The sequence below is a fragment of the Leptonychotes weddellii genome, chromosome 4 (assembly GCF_054177405.1).
Source record: "Leptonychotes weddellii isolate Sample4059 chromosome 4, ASM5417740v2, whole genome shotgun sequence".
NCBI classification, from domain to species: Eukaryota; Metazoa; Chordata; class Mammalia; order Carnivora; family Phocidae; genus Leptonychotes; species Leptonychotes weddellii.
In genome coordinates this window covers 18,127,316-18,149,611 of record NC_138372.1, presented here as the reverse complement: position 1 = coordinate 18,149,611, position 22,296 = coordinate 18,127,316, and the positions used below count along the sequence as shown (strand labels likewise).

The window sequence follows — 22,296 nt, the reverse complement described above, 5'->3', positions numbered from 1 at the left end:
TGATTTAATGCATGACGTCTTCTGTTTCTCAGAAACACAGCTGCGTTCTACTATGAGGCAGACAGAGTCTGAAAGTGAAGATAGGTACTTGAGTTTGGGGTGGGGTGCTGAAATGGGTCTGTGCTGTTGGTTGCTAGGAGGTAAGTGAATCTAAAAAATATCACTATACTATGACTTTTTCTGCCTATCCCACAATCTGACCAATACTGTTTTAATTGTAATATTTTACCATTTTCACATTAGAATCACTATACTTAAAAAATATTAATGTGAGTGCACTACCTACTGAAATTCTCACTTTTTCTTTTTTTTTAAAGATTTTTTATTTATTTATCTGAGAGAGAGAATGGGAGACAGAGAGCATGAGAGGGGGAGGATCAGAGGGAGAAGCAGACTCCCCGCTGAGCAGGGAGCCCGATGCGGGACTCGATCCAGGGACTCCAGGATCATGACCTGAGCCGAAAGCAGTTGCTTAACCAACTGAGCCACCCAGGCCCCCGAAATTCTCACTTTATTAATATGAGATGAATCCTAGGGATCAGTTTTTAAAAATTTAAATGACTTTATTGAAGTATAATTGATGTAAAGTGCATAAATTTAAGTACAGTTTGGTGAATTCTGATATATGTATGAAACCCATGAACATACCCATCCCATCATCCCCAAAGTTTCCCCTGAAATCACAGGCAAACATTTTCCTGAGGAGAGGATGTAATGCTTTCATCAGATTCTCCCAAAGGGGAGAAGAATGAAAGCTATAGCTGAAGCCTGGCTCATTGAGAATCCATTCATTCATTCATTCAACATATTGTCAAAATCAGAACACAACCACAATGGCTACCATTTGAGAACTTAATGTGCCAGGTATTATGCCAGGCACTTTATGTGTATTATCTCTGACCCTAACAAAAATTCTGAAATGCACATATCATCATCCAGTGTACCATCTCCATTTTACAGATAAGGAAACAAAGGCTCAGAATGAAGTGACTTGCCCAATGCCACATATTAATTATGTAGGTATTTGCAAAAGCTAGTGTTTAATAGGAGATCTGCTACAGCAAACCTATCCTTTAGCCACTAGGCCATGATGCATTCGGTAATACCAAGTTGCCTAACTTCTGCTCAGAACAAGCTAAGCTTGAAATACCAAATACCAGGGCTGAGCAGGAAGTGAAAGAGTGAAGTCAAAGACACTTTTTTTTTTTTTTAAACAATTCCCTTCTAGGGGTGCCTCGGTGGGTCAGTCATTTATCTTCGGCTCAGGTATGATCCCAGGATCCCGGGATCGAGCCCCACATTGGGCTCCCTGCTCGGCGGGAAGCCTGCTTCTCCCTCTCCCACTCCCCTCTGCTTGTGTTCCCTCTCTCGCTGTGTCTCTCTCTGTCAAATAAATAAAATCTTAAAAACAAAACGAAACAGGGCGCCTGGGTGGCTCAGTCGTTAAGCGTCTGCCTTCGGCTCAGGTCATGATCCCAGGGTCCTGGGATCGAGCCCCGCATCAGGCTCCCTGCTCTGCGGGAAGCCTGCTTCTCCCTCTCCCACTCTCCCTGCTTGTGTTCCTGCTCTCGCTATGTCTCTGTCTGACAAAAAAATAAAATAAAATCTTAAAAACAAAACAAAACGAAACAATTCCCTTCTAACCAATGAGAAGTAATTGCAAAAGATAAAGTACTGCCTTTAAAAGACGCAAGACAGCTCCGTGCCCTCAAGAGGTGTGGCGGGGAGGTTTTCTCAAGTGGGAGTATTTATCTAACCACAAACCAACTGTCTATCATTACACTGCATTTTAGAGGATACCTACGATTGGTTGACTAAGAGAGCAACATTTGAATTTAAAGAAAAGGCCAAAACAACCAGGGGTCATTCCTTCAGTGAGGAAGATAAAGCTTTGTTGTTAGAGAAAACTCCAACTGGAGTCTGAGATTAGGTACTAAAACCCTTACACCATTACCTCACTAACTGGTGTTACTACTCTTCATTTCCTCATCAAGAAACCAGTCCCTATTTTAAGTAAAACCCACTGAAAAGATTCTTAAAAACCATGTGAAGGCTCTTTGTAAACTGCAAAGGATTACAAAGAAGCTAGTAAATGCAAGTATTTATAGTTTAAGATGCAATTTAAAAAAACCCTAATCTCTAAATAGAATGCAAAATTTGCCTGTCTACAAAGGCTGTGCCAGGACAAGGTGGCAGAGTTAGAAGCAGCCACAATTCCTGATGCCTACTTTCCTATTTGTTGCTAGATCACATGTAGCATTAATGTTTTCTGTCTCCCATTTTTCCCTCTGCTGGTCCTTGGGACCACTAAGTGCACTGTATCTTCAGTACTTCATTCTGGAGAAGGCAACCATATAAAACCTATAAAAGAAAAAAGGCGGACCAGATGACTTTATAGAAAGGAAACCATGCTTTCAAGTTATAGGTTGAAAAATTACTTCCTCCTGGTATATTTACTATATTTCATTGAGTCTGGGATGCATCCTCATCTTAATGAGATAGAAGGATTAATGAAAAAAATCATTTATTTCAGGCAATACAAGTTCTTCTGACAAATAAAGCAAGATAGTAAGCATTAAACTTTGAGAACTTGAAATGCTGAAAGAAATTCCTATAATTCAATGATCTTTTCCTCAGCAATAGCTTCTATTACAGAAAGTTTCACTTAATAGATAAGGCTGAAAATGACATTGTTTCAAATTTTATACCCTCTATTTTATGTTCATGAAGTAAAACACTACAGAACTAGGAGACAGAGCCAGCAAATCAACAATATAAAATTTTCAGGGTGTTGGGTTTTTTTTGTTGAAACTCACTTTATTTAAAAAAAAAACAGTCATGAACAATAAATTACAATCATTTCCCCTTTTATAAATTCTTCATAAAATATATTTCACAACTTTAAAAGAAAATCTCAAAAGTTGCTTTCATTTTTGAAGTGCTGATGACTTATTTTTTTGACCATTTTGTCATGCTGGTGAATTATTTTGTAGCTGCTACAATAGTTTGATTGATAAACATTTTACAATTAAAAACAACAACAACAACAACAAAGAGGAAAAAACAGACCAGCAGAAAGAACTATTCAGTGTGCTATTTATCTGACACTTAACACTTACTTCATCATAATGACAAAGTATCCCTTAGCACCAAAAATCTACAGGAACTCCGTCTTTCTAAGTGACAACTAGTGCAAAATAACATTCTAGGAACTAACTGTACAACCCCATATTTTAACTGGCCACAGCTGCCTATAAGCTTATTTGAAATATTTGGTCTTTTTTTCAATTAAGACAAATTTCATAAAACACTATAAACCATGGCAAGAGACTCTGAGGAATAATTGTTTATTGAGTACCTATTATGGGCAAGGCACTGTGCACAAATTTTTGCTTTCATTTTTCCTCTAGCAAATATCCAGGAATTTCCAAGTATCATCAACCTTCTTTTATTTCTTACTCCTGGCTGGAAAAGGCCTGTGGCTATATGCCATTTTTAAACTGTCCTTTTACCAACTGACCTTTAGTGCTGAGCTCACAGTAGGTACTGAATAAATACCTCCTGACTGAAAAAACAAAGACAAAGAATTTACTATCATTTTGCTTGGTATCATAGACTATTTTAGAATACAAGGACTTGAGAAAATTCCAGGAGAAACTTCCCGATCACCTCATACCTTTGCTGCCAATGAAAGAAAGAATTCACTTCACAGGTGAAATCTTTCAAAATAAATGATAATTGTTAACTATTTTAAATGAGGCAAGATCAAAAAACTATGTACTTAGGAAACCATGGCTCCAAGCACATGGATATTTGAAGAGCAAACGCACTGGCATACTATCACCCGAATCATCATGACTCTCTACTGAAGTGCAATGTTACTGATGCAACATTATAATACTTTTCACTTCCAGTAACTCAATCCCCTTGGCCAGATCTGTGTTACAGTAATTTGGTGATCCAGAGGGTCAATTATCATGAGGTTCCAGTGTATTTCCACCTCTCATTTCCAAAAAATGTCTTGTATTTATTAGCTTGAAAGTGATGTTCAAAGTGTATGATTTTTTTTATTTTAAAAGGTTTTATTAAAAAAAAAATAAAAGGTTTTATATCAGTCCAAATTTTAAACTTCCAGACCAAGTAACGCATAATTCAGAATTTTACATACTCTTAATTTTTTGTGCTTTTTCACCTTCTCAAGTTCCCAAACACATTTTAAGTAAGGAAAAAATTATGATAGTAAAATTCCAAAGGTTATGGAAGTTCAAAAAAGCTGAGGAGACACACTGGGTGTCAACTATGCTTGAATTAAAAAAAAAAAAAACTCAGGAAAAAAAAAGCTGAGGAGACTGCAAACTATTAACAATTTCAGTATTCTAATAATTTTTTTTTTTTTTTTTACTTTGACCAAAGATTCTAGTGCTTTATAAAGACTAACCTAGATACAATGGTCTTGAAGTCTATCTAACCTTAAAGGCTAATACTCTGTTTTTAGCAAAACTTTCCTTAGATTTTAATTATCTGCATTTATAGGAAAACAAATTAGAGACAACCACATAGGGTCAAAAATCAAACTAACTTCAATTAGAGTAACAGTCTATTGGTTTTTGACATAGACCATACCAAGTGATTGTATACAATCAATAATTTTGAAGTTTCTACTTGAAAGATATAGTTGATGCCACAGTATTTCATCCATTTGCCACGCTGTATAGGTATTATCTCCCACTTCAGAAAAAGGTAATCAACATTTAACACAACCATTTCACTATCATTACTGTGTTAAATTAGGCAAGAGAAAACAGCATTAGTGCCAAAATGAAAGGAATTCCAGTGATTAAACAAGAGACCGTATCAGGGCAGGCAATGTGAGGGTATAGCTCATTCTATTTCTTCAACTTTATGCTGAGGCTTAGACAGTCTTGAAATCAAAACTGAATATATCAAGTAGGATAGTTCATATATTGCAGAGTTTTCAGAAACAGAGGATTCCTGTGTTCAGATTTCTATCAGATTGCAGATGCTCAAGTGCAGACATGTTCCAGTGCAATGGTTTAATTGGTTAATTGAATGCTTGGTTACCTAAAGAAGGTATGACTGAATCATCAAGGTCCTTGCCAACCTGCTACCACATGATTGCATGGCTAATTCAACTCCTGCAGCTATAGGGCACTGGAGAGCTCAAACGTACTTCAGCAGCTTTGGATCACTTAATTTTGTTTATGTTTAATCGGATAATTGTAGACCCTCCAAAATGATGCCTTAAAAAAAGCTGTATAATATTACAAAAATAAAAAGTGTAGTATGATTTCATTAGAGGGAGGGACAGGATAGGAAGATGAGGGAAGGTTCTTTTATTTTTCATCACTGATTTCACCAGCAAATCTCAAAAACCCAAACCTACATCAAATAATTTAAACAGAAGTGGCATTTTCTTCATATGGAATGCAAAATGCACACATTCACATACTTACATATACATAAATATATACATATATGTTTCCTTTACAAAGCTTCAAAGGTTGCATTGCCAGCATGCAAACCTCTTCTTCCATGGAAATTCCTAATACTGACAAGGAATGTCTAAAATACTTAAGAGACTTATTTCCAGGAAACTGGACTTTCTTCTCTTCTTGGCTCTTAGAGAATTTTCCTGCCAAACTTCTACCAATGATCATTTTAAAAAATGTACACCCACATTGGTAATACACATTTAAAACATACTAACAAAATGGCCAGCTTGGACTTAAGAAAAACGAGGAAAAAAAACACCCCACAATAAAATCTAAACCCTTAGAAGGTGGAGTTTAGCTTTTTATATTCTTTTTCAGCCACATTATGTTGTTGCATCACTGTTAAAACATAAGCAGCATATCATCCAAGATATTTGCAAACAATATATATGTCACGTTTCCCAGCTGCTATCTTTAAATGCAATTTGTACTAATCTGAGTTCTAGTTCAAAAGCATCTGGACGATCCTGAGGGTTTGCAGCGAGCATTTCCTTAATCAGTTGTTTCATTCGCCCATTCATAGACTTTTTCTTCACAGGAATGAGAAGTTCCATTTTGGGATTTTCCAGAAGCGCCTCTCCAACAGGCACAATCTCAGTTCCTTGTTTTACATAACTCCCCAAGAGTTCCTTCTTTGTCTCTGTGTCTATGAATGTGATCCTTTCCAGCATTGCCCAGATGATAATCCCCAGAGCAAAGATGTCAGCTTTTGCTGTGTAATGTCCCTCCCACACTTCAGGAGCCATGTAGAAATCTGTTCCACAGGCTGTGGAAAGGAAACACTTGTTTACACTGACAGGTTCTTCTGGATTCTGCCCAGAGGCTGAACAAACTTTACTGAGACCAAAATCGGCCACTTTCAGTGTGGGCTCCAAGTCACTGGTATCCAACCTGCTTTGAGAAATCAGGATGTTATCAGGCTTAAGATCTCGGTGGATGATCTGGTTTTTATGCAAGAAAGCCAGAGCACTGCTCAGCTGAAGCATAAAGCTGGTGTTAGTTTTACGATTGGGTTTCCTGGACAACAGATACTCATTCATATCGCCGCCGTCACAAAAATCCATCACAAACCACAAGTAATAGGCGCTTCTGGGATCAAAGGCAATTTCTCCTTTTAATGAAGTCTCTACAAGCTATAAAAGGGGGAAAAAACAGATTACAACCATCTGCACAGTTTATACAATTCAGCTACGGGAAAACAATAACTGATTAATAAGTTGGACTCCCAATTAAAGTGGAAATCCCGTGAATGTTTTATTTGGTCAGTGCTTTCATATGTGCATTTTATTTTAAATTTCAGTACTTTAAACTGTCACTTTGCCCCTAATGAATACACACCAAATCTCAAAGTCAAGAGGTAAAAACTTATTTAAAAATAGCTTTAGGGGCACCTAGCTGGCTCAGTTGGTAGAGCATGGGACTCCTGATCTCAGGGTCATGAGTTTAAGTCCCACATTGGGCACAGAGCTTACTAAATCATAAACAAACAAATAAATGCTTTATTTTGAAAAATGTCCAACTGGCTACACATTTTCTGCATGTGTTAATGGAGCTGAACTCTACCTACCTAGCCAATAGCTTCATGAAAAAATTGACATTTCAGCAGCTAGAAGACCTGGGAGATTGCCAACTGGGGTATAAACACCAACTAGGAAGTTCTATTCAATTAAACTGCCTGAAATATGTTTCTTGTTCACTGGACATATAATATCAACATTATACAATCTGTAAAATTAAGAGAAAAATGATCAGGAACACTAGTTGTTAAGGAAATAAAGCCTTCCTGTAGTCACTGATAAAAATAAAGACTGCCATTATTACTTGATAAACTTCTACAGGCAGAATGCAAATATACTGGGGCGCCTGGGTGCCTCAGTTGTTAAGCGTCTGCCTTTGGCTAAGGTCATGATCCCAGGGACCTGGGATCGAGCCCCGCATCGGGCTCCCTGCTCTGCGGGAAGCCTGCTTCTCCCTCTCCCACTCCCCCTGCTTGTGTTCCCTCTCTCGCTGTGTCTCTCTCTGTCAAATAAATAAATAAAATCTTAAAAAAAAAAAAACCAGAATGCAAATATACTGGCTATCTCTATCACTGTATGGCTTCTAAAAACCAATTTATAAAAAAACATTTTTACATTTTGATATAAAAATTCAAATCTGAGTTTGTATATTTCTTTTTTTTTTTAAAGATTTTATTTATTCATTTGAGAGACAGAATGAGAGAAAGAACGAGCAGGGATAATGGCAGAGGGAGAGGGAGAAGCAGACTCACCGCTAAGCAGGGAACACGATGTGGGGCTCATCCCAGGACTCCGGGATCGTGATCTGAGCCGAAGGCAGATGCTTAACCAACTGAGCCACCCAGGCGCCCCAGAGTTTGTGTATTTCTTTGCTACAAGCTGAAAACCTAGAATAAGTCGCTATTTTATTTATCATTATCAAATTATAACTCTATTACCTGAAATTCAAGACTATTGATTACTTTACTGAATATGAACACCATTCTAAAATACAGCATACAGTGCTTTGAAAGCATTTGTCCCATGGTGCCTTTTCAGACCCCCTGAATAGAAACTCAGCAGGGAAGCTGAAGAGTTGTTGAAGAATGAATGAACTGCTAATTTTACATTTAAGTCTACTAGTACTTCCTCTTGTCATTTTGGAGGGCAGAAGCAAAGAACACCTTTTCACACCATCTCCCCCAATGGCAAACAGCTGTAATTGCAACAGTCTGCAGATGTCTTTTTTGCGTGCATTTTCTTTGTTCCATGTGTTTGCCAGTGAGCCAGAAAATGAAAGACTAGAAAGGTACAGATCACACAATTATTTACCAGGTGCACTGTTACTAAATATGCTGAGATTAAAGACCAGTGCCATCACTCTTCATTTCCTCTCTTCTTCTCTTTACTCTCAAAAGCAAACTTCCTAAATAGCTTTGAGCAACGCAAAGTCCCAGCATTCAAAGAATGGTTTAGAGTAAGGCCAGATAGTAAGTATTTTAGGCTTGACAAGCCACATAAAGTCTCTGTTCCATATTTTTCTTTCTTTTCTTTATTTCTTTTTCTTAAACAACTCTTTAAAAATGTAAAAACTATTTTTAGCATCTGGGCCATATAAATACTGCCTGAGGGCTATAGTTTGAGGGCTGCTGGTTGAGAGAGCCCAATCCGCTTATTTCCACGTGTAGAGGATGTCATCAGCCATTGGTTCTCTTGCCTGAAGTCCTTCAACAGCTTCCCTGTTCTCTCAGGATACAGTCTAAGGTCTTTAACATGGGCTATGGGATCCTCTGACCCTGCTGATCTTTCTAGTCTCATCTAAAACAACTCTCCTGGCATAGTACAGTCTTACTATCTTCTTTCAATTCTTAGAATGCTTTGTACTTTTTGCTTCAAGACATTTGTATGTACAGATCTTTCTGGCTGGAAAGTTTTCTCACTCACCTGGCTAACTCCTCTTTATCCTTCAAGTGTCAGTTGAAACGGTTCGTAATTCCTGAACCCCAGGTTATGTCAGGTTCTCTATCATACGCTCCTATATCATTCTGTACCTTTCATTCATGACACTTATACAAGTTATACAGACTAGCCACTAAGTTCCTATGTTGAGACTGTATTCTCTGTTATTTGTTTTCCATTTTCTTCTAGGTAAGTTTTTTAGCTATTAAGAACTTAATCATTCAGAACAAGGAAAACATCTAGAAAAATATGGAAAAAACACAAATTTGTGTAGAGAATGGAGAAAGCCATGCATAGGGACTCTGTGGTCACACTATAGATTTAATTGTTTTTACCAGATGTAAATTTAGAGAAGGCACTTGCCAAGGTGTTGATCAATGTCTTAACTAAATAAATTCACAGAAAAGACAATTAATAGAGCTACCTATTACTGAGTACTTCCTATGTGCCAAGTATTATAACTGTATCATCTCTAATTTTGACAACTTCCATGGAAGGTAAAAATTATTATTATTTTACATCTGAAGATACAGATGCTAGAAGAGATGAGTTATTTAGCCAAGATCATACAGCTAGCAAAAGTGATACAAGTCAAACACAGGCCTATCAGCCTTTAAAAGATAAAAGAGAGTACTAAATAAAAAGGTGCTTTAGATTAAAAAAAATCATTGGGTCAAGTCTGGAAGTACTTTACATCTTCTTCTTCTTCTTTTTTTTTTTAAGTAATCTCTACACCCAACATGGGGCTCAAACTTACAACCCCAAGATCAAGAGTTGCATGCTCTACTGAGCCAGCCAGGCACCCCAATACTTTACATCTTAAAGCCTTCAAAGACCACCTAATACCTAGTTACTATAAAGGTTGCTTGATCTGGATTCAAGGATACCATTAGCACTAAGTCATATATTTAAATGTCTTTGTATTTGTAGACCAATTCAATGGCAAAGTTCATCAAGGTTTTATCCACTTTTAAGAGGGAGTGTGGTAAGAATGTTTCTAACAGGGGCGCCTGGGTGGCTCAGTCATTAAGCGTCTGTCTTCGGCTCAGGTCATGATCCCAGGGTCCTGGGATCAAGCCCCGCATCGGATCAGGCTCCCTGCTCACTGGGAAGCCTGCTTCTCCCTCTCCCACTGCCCCTGCTTGTGCTCCCCCTCTCGCTGTGTCTCTGTCAAATAAATAAAAATCTTTACAAAAAAAAAAAAAAAGAATGTTTCTAATATTTTCTATCAGTGCAACTTACATACTAAGCACTTTTTTTAAAAGATTTTATTTATTTACTCGACAAAAAGAGACACAGCGAGAGAGGGGACACAAGCAGGGGCAGAGGGAGAGGGAGAACTGGACTCCCCACTGAGCAAGGAGCCCGATGTGGGACTCGATCCCATCATGACCTGAGCCGAAGGCAGACGCTTAACAACTGAGCCACCCAGGCGCCCCATACTGAATAAAAAAGTAAACAATAAATGGAATAGAGGCTAAGTAGTTGTGCTTTATAGTCACTGTCTTTTTTTTTTTTTTAAGATTTATTTGAGAAAGAGAGAATGAGAGAGAGAGCACATGAAGCGGGAGGGTCAGAGGGAGAAGCAGACTCCCTGCTGAGCAGGGAGCCCCATGCAGGACTCAATCCAGGGACTCCAGGATCATGACCTGAGCCGAAGGCAGCCACTTAACCAACTGAGCAACCCAGGCGCCCTATAGTCACTGTCTTAAGACGTAAAACTTCAGGATATAGCATGCTAAACTGCAATATAAATTAGGTTCTCAAGACTGATTATTTGTTCACCATATAATGAAAGCTGCAAGTTTCTAATGACACAGATTAATGTGTTTGTTTCTTTGTTGATCCTGGTCCAAAAGCTTCTGTTGTTTTAAAATCATACTTCTGTACCCTGATGGTAAAATTCTGAATTTAGACATACTCATGGAAAGTTGTTTCCTTTTCCAAGAATGACTGGACTTAAGAAATTTTTCTCTGGTCTTTAACTAGCTATGTCTTAAGTATCTTTTCTCTTCAGCAAATATAGGCCTACTAGAGATTTTGGTCTATGTCAGAAGCCAGCCAACCAACCAACCAAGTAAATAAATAAACAAACAAACCTTTTTCCTATGTTAATGCTTTCCCCAGGTCTACAAAAAACATAATTTGAAGGCAAGAGTAATTTGGAAGTTAAAGGAACACAAGTTGTAGCAGTCAGATAGTCTCCTACATTCAGTTCCCAATTCTGCCACTTGCTGGATATGTGACTTGGATAAATTCATTATCTATTCTAAGCCTCAGTGTCTTCATTTGTAATGATGATAATAATAGTACTACCCTCACAGGATTGTTCTGAGCAACTGCCTTTAAAACACTTAGCACAGAGTGTGGAACTGAGTAGGAACCCAAATGTTCGCTATTAGCACTATTAATAACATTCAAATGCTATGCCACATACTTCATGAAAATTAACTAGAGTTGCATGGTTAAGAAACCACACAACCCTCTAAAAGGGCAAAGGCTTATATTCAAATCAGTAATTTATAAAGAAATGCCCAAATTACCTATATGGGTAATGCTATTGATTGTGGAGTTTTTCCTTTTCTTCTGGCTTCAGTTCCAAAAAACTTGATTTCAAATAAGTGAACTTATTAGACTCTAATCTCGATCACTTCTCTAGCTTCATGTGTTGCCCCATTCCCATGCAGATTGGCAAGTACCATGGCATAACAGGTGGCTTATGTTATTTTTAGGTATTTGCATCACAGGTTTAAATAAAACCTTGTTTTAAAGCAAACATCTACTTAGTTCTTGGCAGACCTTATCTACTCCTAACTATACAAACACCTGCATTTAAAAGTAGAAGCTCATCTGACTTTTATTCCTCTTCTTGCTGACCAATACTAAGTTCAAGTTATTTCTATTTCCCATTCAACCACACATACCTGTAAATAAAGGGAAGAATTAGAGCCGTGGGACATTTTTTGCACCATCCCATCTTTCTGTAGGATGCATTCCTCCAAGTGAATCACATTTGGATGTTGGCTCTTGATACTGCTTAGTGCCCAGAACTCACGCAGGGCTAGTTCAACATTTTCAGGTGCATGGCATCGAATTTTCTTCACTGCCACCCGTGCAGAGGTCTTTCTGATGACTGCTTCATATACAACACCGTAACTGCCTCGGCCTACCTCCCGTATTAGATCGTACTTTGGCTGGCTACTCACCATCTTCAAGGTCAAAGTTTCTGGAAAAATCAACAAAGTGCTCTGTTGAAATTAAGTATACTTACTGGCTTGTATACCTTCTTATGTATGATTTAATTATCTGCCTCACTGTTTGCAGTGCTTGAAAGATATTTGATACAACTTGGGCAAATCTAAATATTTGAATAATAATAATAATAAAGCAGCTAACACTTTGGTAGTACTTACCATGTTATCAGGAACTGTTCTAAGCACTTCATAATATTAAATTCATTTGATCCTCACAACAATATTATGAAATAGATACTATTATGGTCATTTTATAGATGAGAAAACTAAAGCACAGAGAGTTTAAGCAACATGCCTAAGGTAAAACAGCTATTAACTGGTGGACCTGGGTTTTGAAACCAGGCCATCTGGCTCTGACATTCATAACCATAACCATTACACTATACTGCCTCTCATACAAACTGCTTCAAAATATTACTGTTAAAAGTAAACCAAAAAATTCATCATTCTTATTTACTGATCATCAAAAAAGAAACTCCAGCTTCTCCTTAAAGCTGACACACACAAAAGTTCATAAAATTGTCAAAACAAAAACAAAAAAACCTCCCAAGTTAGAAATACAAACACCTGGCTTGTGCTTAGGGACTGAAAGTGAACCAGATTACATATAGAATTGAAAATGGGTTTTTTAAAAAAAGTAAACTGTGTATGTCCCTATCTTAACTTTGTTTATGTTATTTCCTCATTTCTTGCAAAATAAATGAAAATAAAGTCTGTGGAGAAAAATGGTCCTCTAAAAATAAAGCAAGCTACGTAGAATATTGTTACCTTTCTGTTGTTAAATTTAAACAACAGCTATTTAGATATAGGCCATTTTTGCCACCAAAAATTGTCCTCTGACAGTTCTTTCAAATTCAACTTGATAAATCATTTAAAGGCAGAAGCAAAGGCCCCACACAGAAACGCTCATGAGTCGAATCAAGAAAGTCTATAAAGTGTGCCACATCATTCTCCAAAGAATGTTAGGATTCTAATGAGCTTCAGGAACAAATTCTTATTTGTAGATTGCCACGATGGGCAAGAGATTATCCAATCTTCATAGTGTATAGTTCGGGGGAACAAGAAGCTACTGACTCTTGAGCCTGAAAAAATGGGTACAGCTACTTTAAGTCCATAGGATGGATTTAATAAAGAAAATGAAAGCTGCTGAGATCACTTCTTAGTCCCACTTCCCCTAACTGGAACCCCCCTTCAAATTCCTACTGCATTTCCTAGTGTCTGATATCCTGCCACGGAATCCTTGCCCCAGGTCCACAGTAGACACTCTTTCCTGCTCTCCGTGGATCACCAATTACTATCTATTTCAAAGTGGCTCCTGTCTTGCAAGCGGTCCCATACCCACACACGAAAGCACCCGAGTAAGGGGCAGAGAGCGCGTTTATGAAATCCCTGCATGCGAACCCAAGCGACCGGCCAGCACTTCCCGGGCCCCCACGCCCGCCCCGCTAAGCCAGCGCTCGGCGGCCGGCGAGCCAGGCCACACACCTGCCGGGCCGGGGAAGGGCCAGTCCTGGGCAGAGGTGGTGGCCGACGCGGCGGCTCAGCGCCCCGCTCATTGGCCGAGTATCAGGCCCTCCCCCTCCCCGGCGGCGGCCAGACGAAACCCGGAGGGGATCCTCCCGAGGCCCTTCACTCCGAGGAGCCAGTCCTGCGGCTGCCTCAACTCCTCGTGGCTGGCGGCTGAGGCCCGGGGCCTGGGGAGGAGGCCAGGGGCTAGAAGAGGAGGCCGCAGCTAGGGCCGGTGGCCTGAGGGGTGCGGGCCGGAGGCCTGAGGAGCGCGGGGCCTTCCCTAGCATGACTCCGCTGACAGGTCTGTGACAGGCCTCCCGGGGAGGGAGGCGCATGCAAGGCCCTCGGCTCTGCAGCAGGGCCTCCGTGCCAGGGCCTAAGGGCCAAATTTACCTCAGGATAGCCGCCGCCGCTTCTCCCTCTCACGGGCTCTGCAGGCCGCCATTATCGGGCAGCTCGCGCCTCAGCCTCCGCGGCCTCCAGTCAGAGACCGGCGCGCGCCCCCGTGGTGCGCGCGGACACACCCCCTTACGCCGCGCGGCCCCGCCCCCCTCCGGCTTTCCGTAGCGCGAGCCGGGACGCCGAGCGCCATCCCTATTGGGCGCGCACCCCGCGCTCCGCCAGCCTCCTCCCTCTCCCGCGGCTCGCAGGAGCCAGGAGTCGCCGAAGGTGTGCGCGCTCCGGAACGCACCACTAGTGCCCCTCCCCGCAGGGGTGGCCGGGCCCGGGAACGGGGAGGCCGCTGCCCGCCGGGGCTCGGTCACCGTCCAGCCGCAGCGGGCGCGCACGGCCCGCGGGCCCCGGGGATGGTCTGCGGCAGCAGGTCCGGGCCTGGGGGTGCGCGCGCCCGACGCGGCCTCCCCGCTCCCTCCCCGCCCCCCTTCCCACCTACCGAGCTGCGGGCAGGTGTGCGGGGGTCGCTGGGGCGGAACGCCTGGTGCATCTTCTTCGGCTCGGGCCTGGGGTGCCGGCGGGACGCGGAGCTCTTCGGGCTGGCCCGCGGGGAGGCGCGGCGCGAGCTGGGAGGCCTGGCGTCCGCCCCGCCGGGAGGGAGGCTGCACCTTTTGTCAGAGTCACTGAGCCATGTTTGCGGACGGTGCAGTTGCCCAGGCGGCGGCGGCGCGGGACTGGGTGCGATCATCTGGGAGGACGCCGTCCCCTGCCCCGCCGACGCGGTGGTATCTCCCTTAAAGAAGCCGGCACCTCATTGTTCCCGGGCCGCGGAGGCCGGGAGTCAGGGGCGCCCTGCCCCGCGCGGGGAGGAAGGGGCGGCGGCACCCGCACCTGGCCGCTGTCCGCCCGCGCAGGCCCTGCCTGGCGGCGTCCCCCGCAGGAAGTGGGGATCCAGCCAACGCGCGGCGACGGGCGGCGGTCCGAGGCGGCCGGGGCCGGGACGGACCACGAAGACAGCCGTTCTCTCGCGGCCCGACGGACAGCGGTCTGTCAGATCCCGGCACGCAGTCGCCTGACAGCCAGCCCGGGACTGTCAGTGACTGAGAGCCTCGGACCAACACATTATTCAGTTAGTTACACAGATCAGTAAGCATCCGCCAGAAGCGTCCGGCCCTTCTTCACCAATTTATTCTGCACCTACTATTTATCAATAAAGTGGTTGTTCCTCCTCCCGGTGCTGCAGTAGGCACGATGTGCAAAGAATCCCTGTCAGTGCCCTCAAGGATCAACCACTTACCCGTTTTATTTGCTGTCCTCTATTTATGGACCTTCTGAGAGTCTGGGACTGGGTTAGGTCTTTAAATTAGCTTTTCTAATCCTGACCAAATCCCACAGGGTAGGCTTTATTGCTAACCCTGTTTTTACAGGTGAGGAAACAGACCTCTGCCTTATTTGACCAAAAGTTGTGTAGTTTGGGGTGTGTGTGTGTGTGTGTGTACTTGCCTTGAATACCCACTGTCCTGGTATAACTCCCCCGCCAAAAACCCAACAACACCCTGCTCTATAATCTGTTCAGACTTTTGTTCTGAGTGCCATCTACCAGTCTTCAGCCCTCTGCTGGGGATACTGATGCCAGCCAAGGTTAGTTTCTGCCCTTGAAATTAGAGGGAAACTATAGAAGGCCTTAATACCTGTGTGGGTAATTGATCAGAATCAGGAGAGGGGTTATCTCTTTTGGTCAGAAGAGCCTTTTCCTTTTGTTTGTCTCAGTCATTAAATATAGGAGTCCCTCCTCTCAAGCTGACTGCAGAACTGAGACTTGAAATCCAACTCCGTAACCCCCGAAGATAGGCTGACTAAAGATTGTGATGTGGGTTGAGTTCCTATAGAGTCTGAAGCTTAAAAAATTGGGGGTGTTTTCTTTAGGAAAAAGATTACAAAATGGCCTCTTGAGCACGTTGCTGGGGCCTTGGAAAGTATCTTTGTAAGGGAGTCTGCTTAAGACTCTCCCTCTCCCTCTACCCCCACCCCGCATGCTCTCTCTCTCAAATAAATAAAATACATCTTTAAAAAATTTTAAACAAGCCTAGGATGATGTTATATCTGAGTTAGCAGAATGAATGAAGTATGTATTTTCCTCTTAAAAAGTGTGTTTTCTACTTTCTGCTGAAAAGGCCTAGAAACAGTCACCAGTCCAGTAGTAATGAACACCCCTAATGCACAGATTTGGTCTCTAAACACCATTTTCCAGTTTTAAAAAAATTAAAAATTTAGCAAAGAAAACCAAGGCTCCTTTGATAAATGGCTGGATCCAGATCTGGAGCAGGAAAGATGAGGTTGGGTCATCTTGTGTCTGGAAGCCAGGAAGCTATCAAAGACTATTGGGGTCATGTAAAAATGACTGAGGAACCAATATGAAGGGCCCTACTGGCCTAAGATGGAACAATTTGAGGATGAAAAGAAAAATAATGACTTCTGTTGATCATAACACATAAAATATATAAGAACCCATTAATTAATAATGATACTTAAGGAAAACAACACATTGTTATCAATGGAGTTTTATAGTGAATCAACAGTTACTCTGAACATTGATAAAGAGAAATAAACATTTTTCTGGTCATTGCTTGATCAGTTATAGTGCATGTAACCAAACGATAGCTAAGAAAAAGTTATTTTTTGTAGAAGAATTCTAACTAATAAATGCAAAAGAAATGGTAGGATTAGAAAAGTACGATTTTGCAAACCTTAATAAAATAATGAGTCTAGGCGACAATCATGAAATGATGCTAAAACAATTGGATGAAAGGTGTTGGGGAACTTTGTAATGGAGAGCTTAGGCTGACGCTGCCGGAACCCAGTGACCAAACTTAACATTACTAAGAGGGGGATTCAGCGCTCTCCATGAAATATTGTTGCCTTAAAAAGCAAAAAAAGAGTCTAAGCCTAATCAAGCCAAGATCTAATTACCAGTTTACCAGAAATCAGGGGGATAGAGAAATACCATAATCAGCCCAATTCAAAATGTGGGACATCATACGGACAAGTGACCTGGTTTTTGCAACAAATTCATGGCATGAAATTACAAAAGGAAGATAGAATGTTAAATTATAAAACTCAAGACACGTGCCAAATGCGTTAACCTTATTTGGATCCTGATTCAAGTGTGCCAACTGTCAAAAGACATGTGTGGTACCAGCAGGGAAATTTGAATATGGACTGATAGATTAAGGAATTATTATTCTTTTTTGTTAGATGTGATAATGACATAGTGCCTGTGGAAATAAAAGCCTTGTTCAATTTGAATGAAACATTGATGAGTTATAGATAAAATGTAATGACGTCTGGGCTGTGCTTTACTATTCCACAAGCAGTATAGCAAACAAAAAGAGGGAGGAAGTTGGCAAAATGTTGACAGTTGTTGAAACCTGGTGCTGGGTACATTGGGGTTCATTATACTATTCTACTTGTGTATATGTCTGAATATACAAGTTATATATACAAGTTGATTGTAACAAGTAGACAGTATGCTCAAAAAATGAAATGTCAGGGATAGGTGGGAACTTGGATGTAGCGATCCTGCCCCCTTGTGGTCGGTTCCATTGGTACAGCTACTGCCCCAGCCGTAAAGGCAGGTCTGAATTCTCAGAGCTGTCAGGAGTAGGGTGATAAATCTCCCAAGAACCCTAGGAAATGGGTAGTATTAGTATACCATTTTAAAGCTGGAGAAAGGGAGATTCAGAGGGACTCAGTAAGTTCAGTTTCTAGTAAGTCACTGGTAGAGCCAAAACTCCAGGTTCCAAACCCCATAAATTGCTGTGTCCCCAGACTTTCCTTTTCCTATCTGAACAAAGGGGTCCCATGAGAAGAGGCAAGTGGAGATGCCCCTATTTAAAATAGGTCCCCAGGAAGCAGATCATCAGGCAGCAATTTCCCCTATAAACTACAGATAAATATAAATAGGTACTATAAATGTAAATGAAAAATAGGTAATATTATATAACCCTCTGTGCCAGCACTATGCAAAGTGCCATTTATACATGATCTCACTCTGTCTGCATAGTTATCCTGTGAGGCATGTACTATTATTACTTCCCTTTTACAACCGAGGAAATGGAGTTTCTAAGAGGACAAAGTCACATAGCTAGGAAACATCTGAACTGGGACTTGAACCCAGGTCTGACTACAATACTCATGTATTTTTTACTGAATTTTTTTGAGATATGGTTTACATACAGTGAAATGCTCACATCTTAAGAATATAATGCTTGTGTTTTTAACCCCCAGTAACTGTTGTATCCTGCTTGTCTCACTTCTAGCGTGAAGACAAATATTAATTTTTTTGTGGATAGTTTTTAAATTTTTTTCTATGTAGGAATGGGAGCTATGGAAGAGAAGAAAATGGTCACGAAAGGAAGGGTGCATGGGTAAGGTCAAAGTTAACAGTTCTGCCTAGAACAGACCATCCCGCTGATGATTTTTTTTTTTCCTTGTAGGAAAGGGTGGCTCCTATTTTTATCTCCTCTCTTCTTTTATTTTTTTAATTTTTTTACTTTTAAGATTTTATTTATTTATTTGACAGAGAGATAGAGAGCACAAGTAGGCAGAGAAGCAGGCAGAAGGAGAGGGAGAAGCAGGCTCCCCGCAGAGCAGGGAGCCCGATGTGGGACTCGATCCCAGGACCCTGGGATCATGACCTGAGCCTTAGGCAGCCGCTTAACTGACTGAGCCACCCAGGCGCCCCTCTCTTCTTTTAGAAGACTCTCCATCATGCCCTCTCAGCTAGTTAAACATATAATTAAGTCAGTGGATCTCAAATGGGGCAGTTTGTCTTTCAGGGTGCATTTGGCAATGTCTGGAGACATTTTTGGTTATCACACTGGGAGGGTAGGTGCTGCTTGCATCCAGTAGGTAGAGACTGAGAGCTGCTACAAGGCACAGGATAGTCCCCCATCTCAAAGAATTATCCTGCTTAAAATGTCAATAGTGTGGGAACTGAGAAACCGTGATCTAAGTGACAGCAGTAGACCCGCTATGCAAACGCAGCTTCAGGGCAAGTCTCTTAGTCTCCTTTCCCCCCAGATCTCTGGCCCTAAATTCCTCCTCTGCAGAAATCCTGGAGGCATCACTGATGTTTCATCAGAGACCTACTACCCTCTGAAGTCGTCGTACCCTGGGCCAGCCACAGGGTGTTATCAACATGCTGCCAAATTATTAAGGACGAGTAACCAGGTGTACCAGTGACTGTTGGGGAGAGCAGTTCCTATCTTGCCATAGCAGGGAGAATCCGCATCCATGCTCTCTCCCATCTCCTTCCAGCCCCAACTCTGCAGGGGGAGGCTGTTGGAGAAACTCCTTTAAGGAGAATGCCAGCTCGACACTGACATGCTCTGTGACCTTGAATAAGTCTCCTTGTTCCGTGCCTCAGTTTCTCCATATGCATAAGGGGTCTGACCAGCTCATCTCTACAGATCCTGCCAGCTCTGCCACTCTGAGTCTTCAGTCCTAAGCTCCACTGTGCTTGTACCAAGAAGACTGAAATGCTTCTTTCTTTTTTTTTTTTTTTTAAAGATTTTATTTATTTATTTGAGAGAGAGAGAATGAGAGAGAGCACATGAGAGAGGGGAGGGTCAGAGGGAGAAGCAGACTCCCCGCCGAGCAGGAAGCCCGATGCGGGACTCGATCCGGGGACTCCAGGATCATGACCTGAGCCGAAGGCAGTCGCTTAACCAACTGAGCCACCCAGGCGCCCTGAAATGCTTATTTCTGATCCAGCCCCCAAACTGGTGATTTAGAGGCCCAAGAAAGTCATGTGCCAGCCACAACTTTAGCTGTTGGGTCTTTGGATGGGTCCTAGTTGTCTCCTCGGTGAGGACTGAGAACGGTTGGAGCGCTGGTAATTAGGACCAAGCTCCACACCCCCTGCCCTTGGTGCTAAGAGCTGCTGCTAGGGGGTGTCCCCATCTGATAGCCATGATGGCTGAGGAGTTGAGAGCTGCAAGACAAGGTCCCCAAAGCATCTCAAACTGAGGATTCATGAAGCTCCTCAGCAGATACTAAGATGTTAGAGCTTCGGCTGCCTTTGACCCTTCTGGATGCTGTGTGTTACCAGGGCAGAAGCCCAACTCAAACTGGCTTAAAGGGAATGGTTGGCATGTGTGTCTGAGAAGAATTGAGATGGGAGTACTGGTTTCAGGAAAGGTTTGATCCGGCAGCTCATATATCACCTAAAGACTCAGCTTCCTCTATTCTGCCTTGCACTTTGCTGACTACATCTTAAGGCTGGCCTCTCTGATGGGCCCAGGTGGTAGGCAGCAGTCCTGGGGATTCAGCCTCAGGAGTATGCACCTGCAGGAATGAGAAAGTCAGTTACTCCATTCCTCAAATAGTCCTGAGGTTGAGTCTTTGGACCTGATTGGCTCATTAAGGATGATGCGCCTTCCTTGACCAAACTCAATGTCCTGGAGGATAGCGCTTATTGACTGGCAGGGGCAGCTAGCACATGTCACTACAATACCCCTCCTGGAGAGTCACTAGTGCCTGGCACATGGTGGGCACTTTATTCATTCATTAAGCCAATAGTTATTTAGTGAGTACCTACTAGGTGCAAGAAATTATGCTAGCTGCCGATGAAAAGGCAGTGAACAAGAGGACAAGGTCCCTGCCCTCATAGTCTAGCAGGGGTGACAGACACCTAAACGGCTGAAGACAGTACAAGGTGGTTAGTGCCAGAGGAGGGGGCCCTACGTTGTTCTTACATGAAAGAGGACAGGGGGTCAGGGAAAGCTTTTGACAGGAGGTGGCATTTAAATTGAGACTTGAGGGTCATAGTGAGATACTTGGACACTCCTTCAAACTGACATTCTTTGAATGTTTGGTCAACGGTCATTTAGAGCAGGGGCTGAGTGCTGTTTGGGGAAAAGGCAGAACTCCACTTAGCTTCCCAATGGCCCTGAGCAACTGGATCCTGGACAAACCTGCAGAGTGCATGTAACAAGACAAAAAGGCCTGCTACTCAGTGGAGCACGGGGTGTTACTTGGGCTCGCCCCCGACCTCCCACCTCCAAAGCCTTACCCATGTTTTCCTTCCAACAGCATACAGAACTGTTGAGGCACTGTGCCGGGCGCTGGCAAAACATGCCCCGGGGCTGGTCTCACTGAGCTCACCTTCCTCTTTACTTCCACAAATGATCATGCAATGAGACACCGAGATGCAGTTGTGCAAAGTGCTGCGAACAAACTCTAGAGGCCCAAGGCTTGTTAGTAGGCAGGGAGTGGGGGTAGGATGGTGGTTTGGGACATGGAAGGCCTCTCTGAACATGTGACATTTATGCTAACAAATGACTGATGAGAAGCAATTAGCCAAGTGAGCAGCGGAGGGAAGGGATGCGCCCAGCTGCTCTTCCAAGCCCTGAGTTGGAAGTTTAAGTCAGGAGTTGGGGGAAGCGTCAGAGGAAGGAAGCTCCATTTGCAGCTACAGATAGAAGCCTATCTCCAGCCCAACTTCATCAGTAACAAAGCTCGGATCTTCAGCAGGTCATCTGTCTGATTCCCGTTCCTATTTCCCCATAGGGCCCGACCCCAGTTGAAGGGGGCAGAGGTGTGATGATCAGCCTTAAAAGGCCAACACAAGGCCGTGGCCAGATCCTGCAGGATCTTGTAGACCCTGCTATGGATTTTGAGATACAAGTAAAGGGTCATCGAAGTTGGTTTTTTAATTGTGGTGAAATATATATAATATAAACTTGACCATTTTTAAGGGTACAGTTCAGTGGCATAAATACATTCACCTTGTGGTGCAACCATCACCATCATCCATTTCCAGAACTTTCTCATCTTCCCAAACTGAGACTCTGTCCCCGTGAAACACCAGCTCCCCACTCCCTCTTTCCCTCAGCCTCTGGCAACTGCCAGTCTACTTTCTGTCTCTGTGAACTTGACTATTCCAGGTACCTCATAGAAACACTGTATGATATTTGATAGTATTTGTCCTTTCTTGTGTCTGGCTTCTTTCACTTAGCATAATGCCTTCAATTCATGTAGCTCCCCTTAACGTTTTTTCATTTTAAGGCTGAACCATCTCCCATTGTATGTATACACCACATTTTGTTTATCCATTCATCCTTCCATCACCAAAGGGGTTTAAGTAGAGATTTTAAACGACATCAGATT

General features: G+C 42.5%; 1 protein-coding gene across 2 annotated transcripts; it reads right to left on the bottom strand.

The window, feature by feature from the left end:
- Positions 1-2,964: 2,964 nt before the first annotated feature.
- PDIK1L (PDLIM1 interacting kinase 1 like) lies at positions 2,965-14,834 on the bottom strand. 2 transcript variants are annotated; one of them, XM_081817789.1, is made up of 3 exons: positions 14,624-14,834; positions 11,893-12,194; positions 2,965-6,646 (listed from the first exon to the last, which is right to left on the bottom strand). In XM_081817789.1, exons 2-3 carry the CDS (start codon positions 12,175-12,177, stop codon positions 5,906-5,908), a joined length of 1,026 nt encoding a protein of 341 aa, XP_081673915.1. In that variant the 5' UTR covers positions 12,178-12,194; positions 14,624-14,834; the 3' UTR covers positions 2,965-5,905. The 2 variants fall into 2 exon arrangements, with proteins under 2 accessions (XP_081673915.1, XP_081673914.1); XM_081817788.1 differs by lacking the exon at positions 14,624-14,834 and adding an exon at positions 14,125-14,256.
- Positions 14,835-22,296: the final 7,462 nt, after the last annotated feature.

Excerpts from the sequence above, each read along its gene's own strand:
- PDIK1L (XM_081817789.1), bottom strand. The coding sequence starts at position 12,177 with ATGGTGAGTAGCCAGCCAAAGTACGATCTAATACGGGAGGTAGGCCGA. Across the intron at positions 6,647-11,892 it reads ATTCTTCCCTTTATTTACAG|CTTGTAGAGACTTCATTAAA; the intron begins GTATGTGTGGTT and ends CCCCTTTTATAG.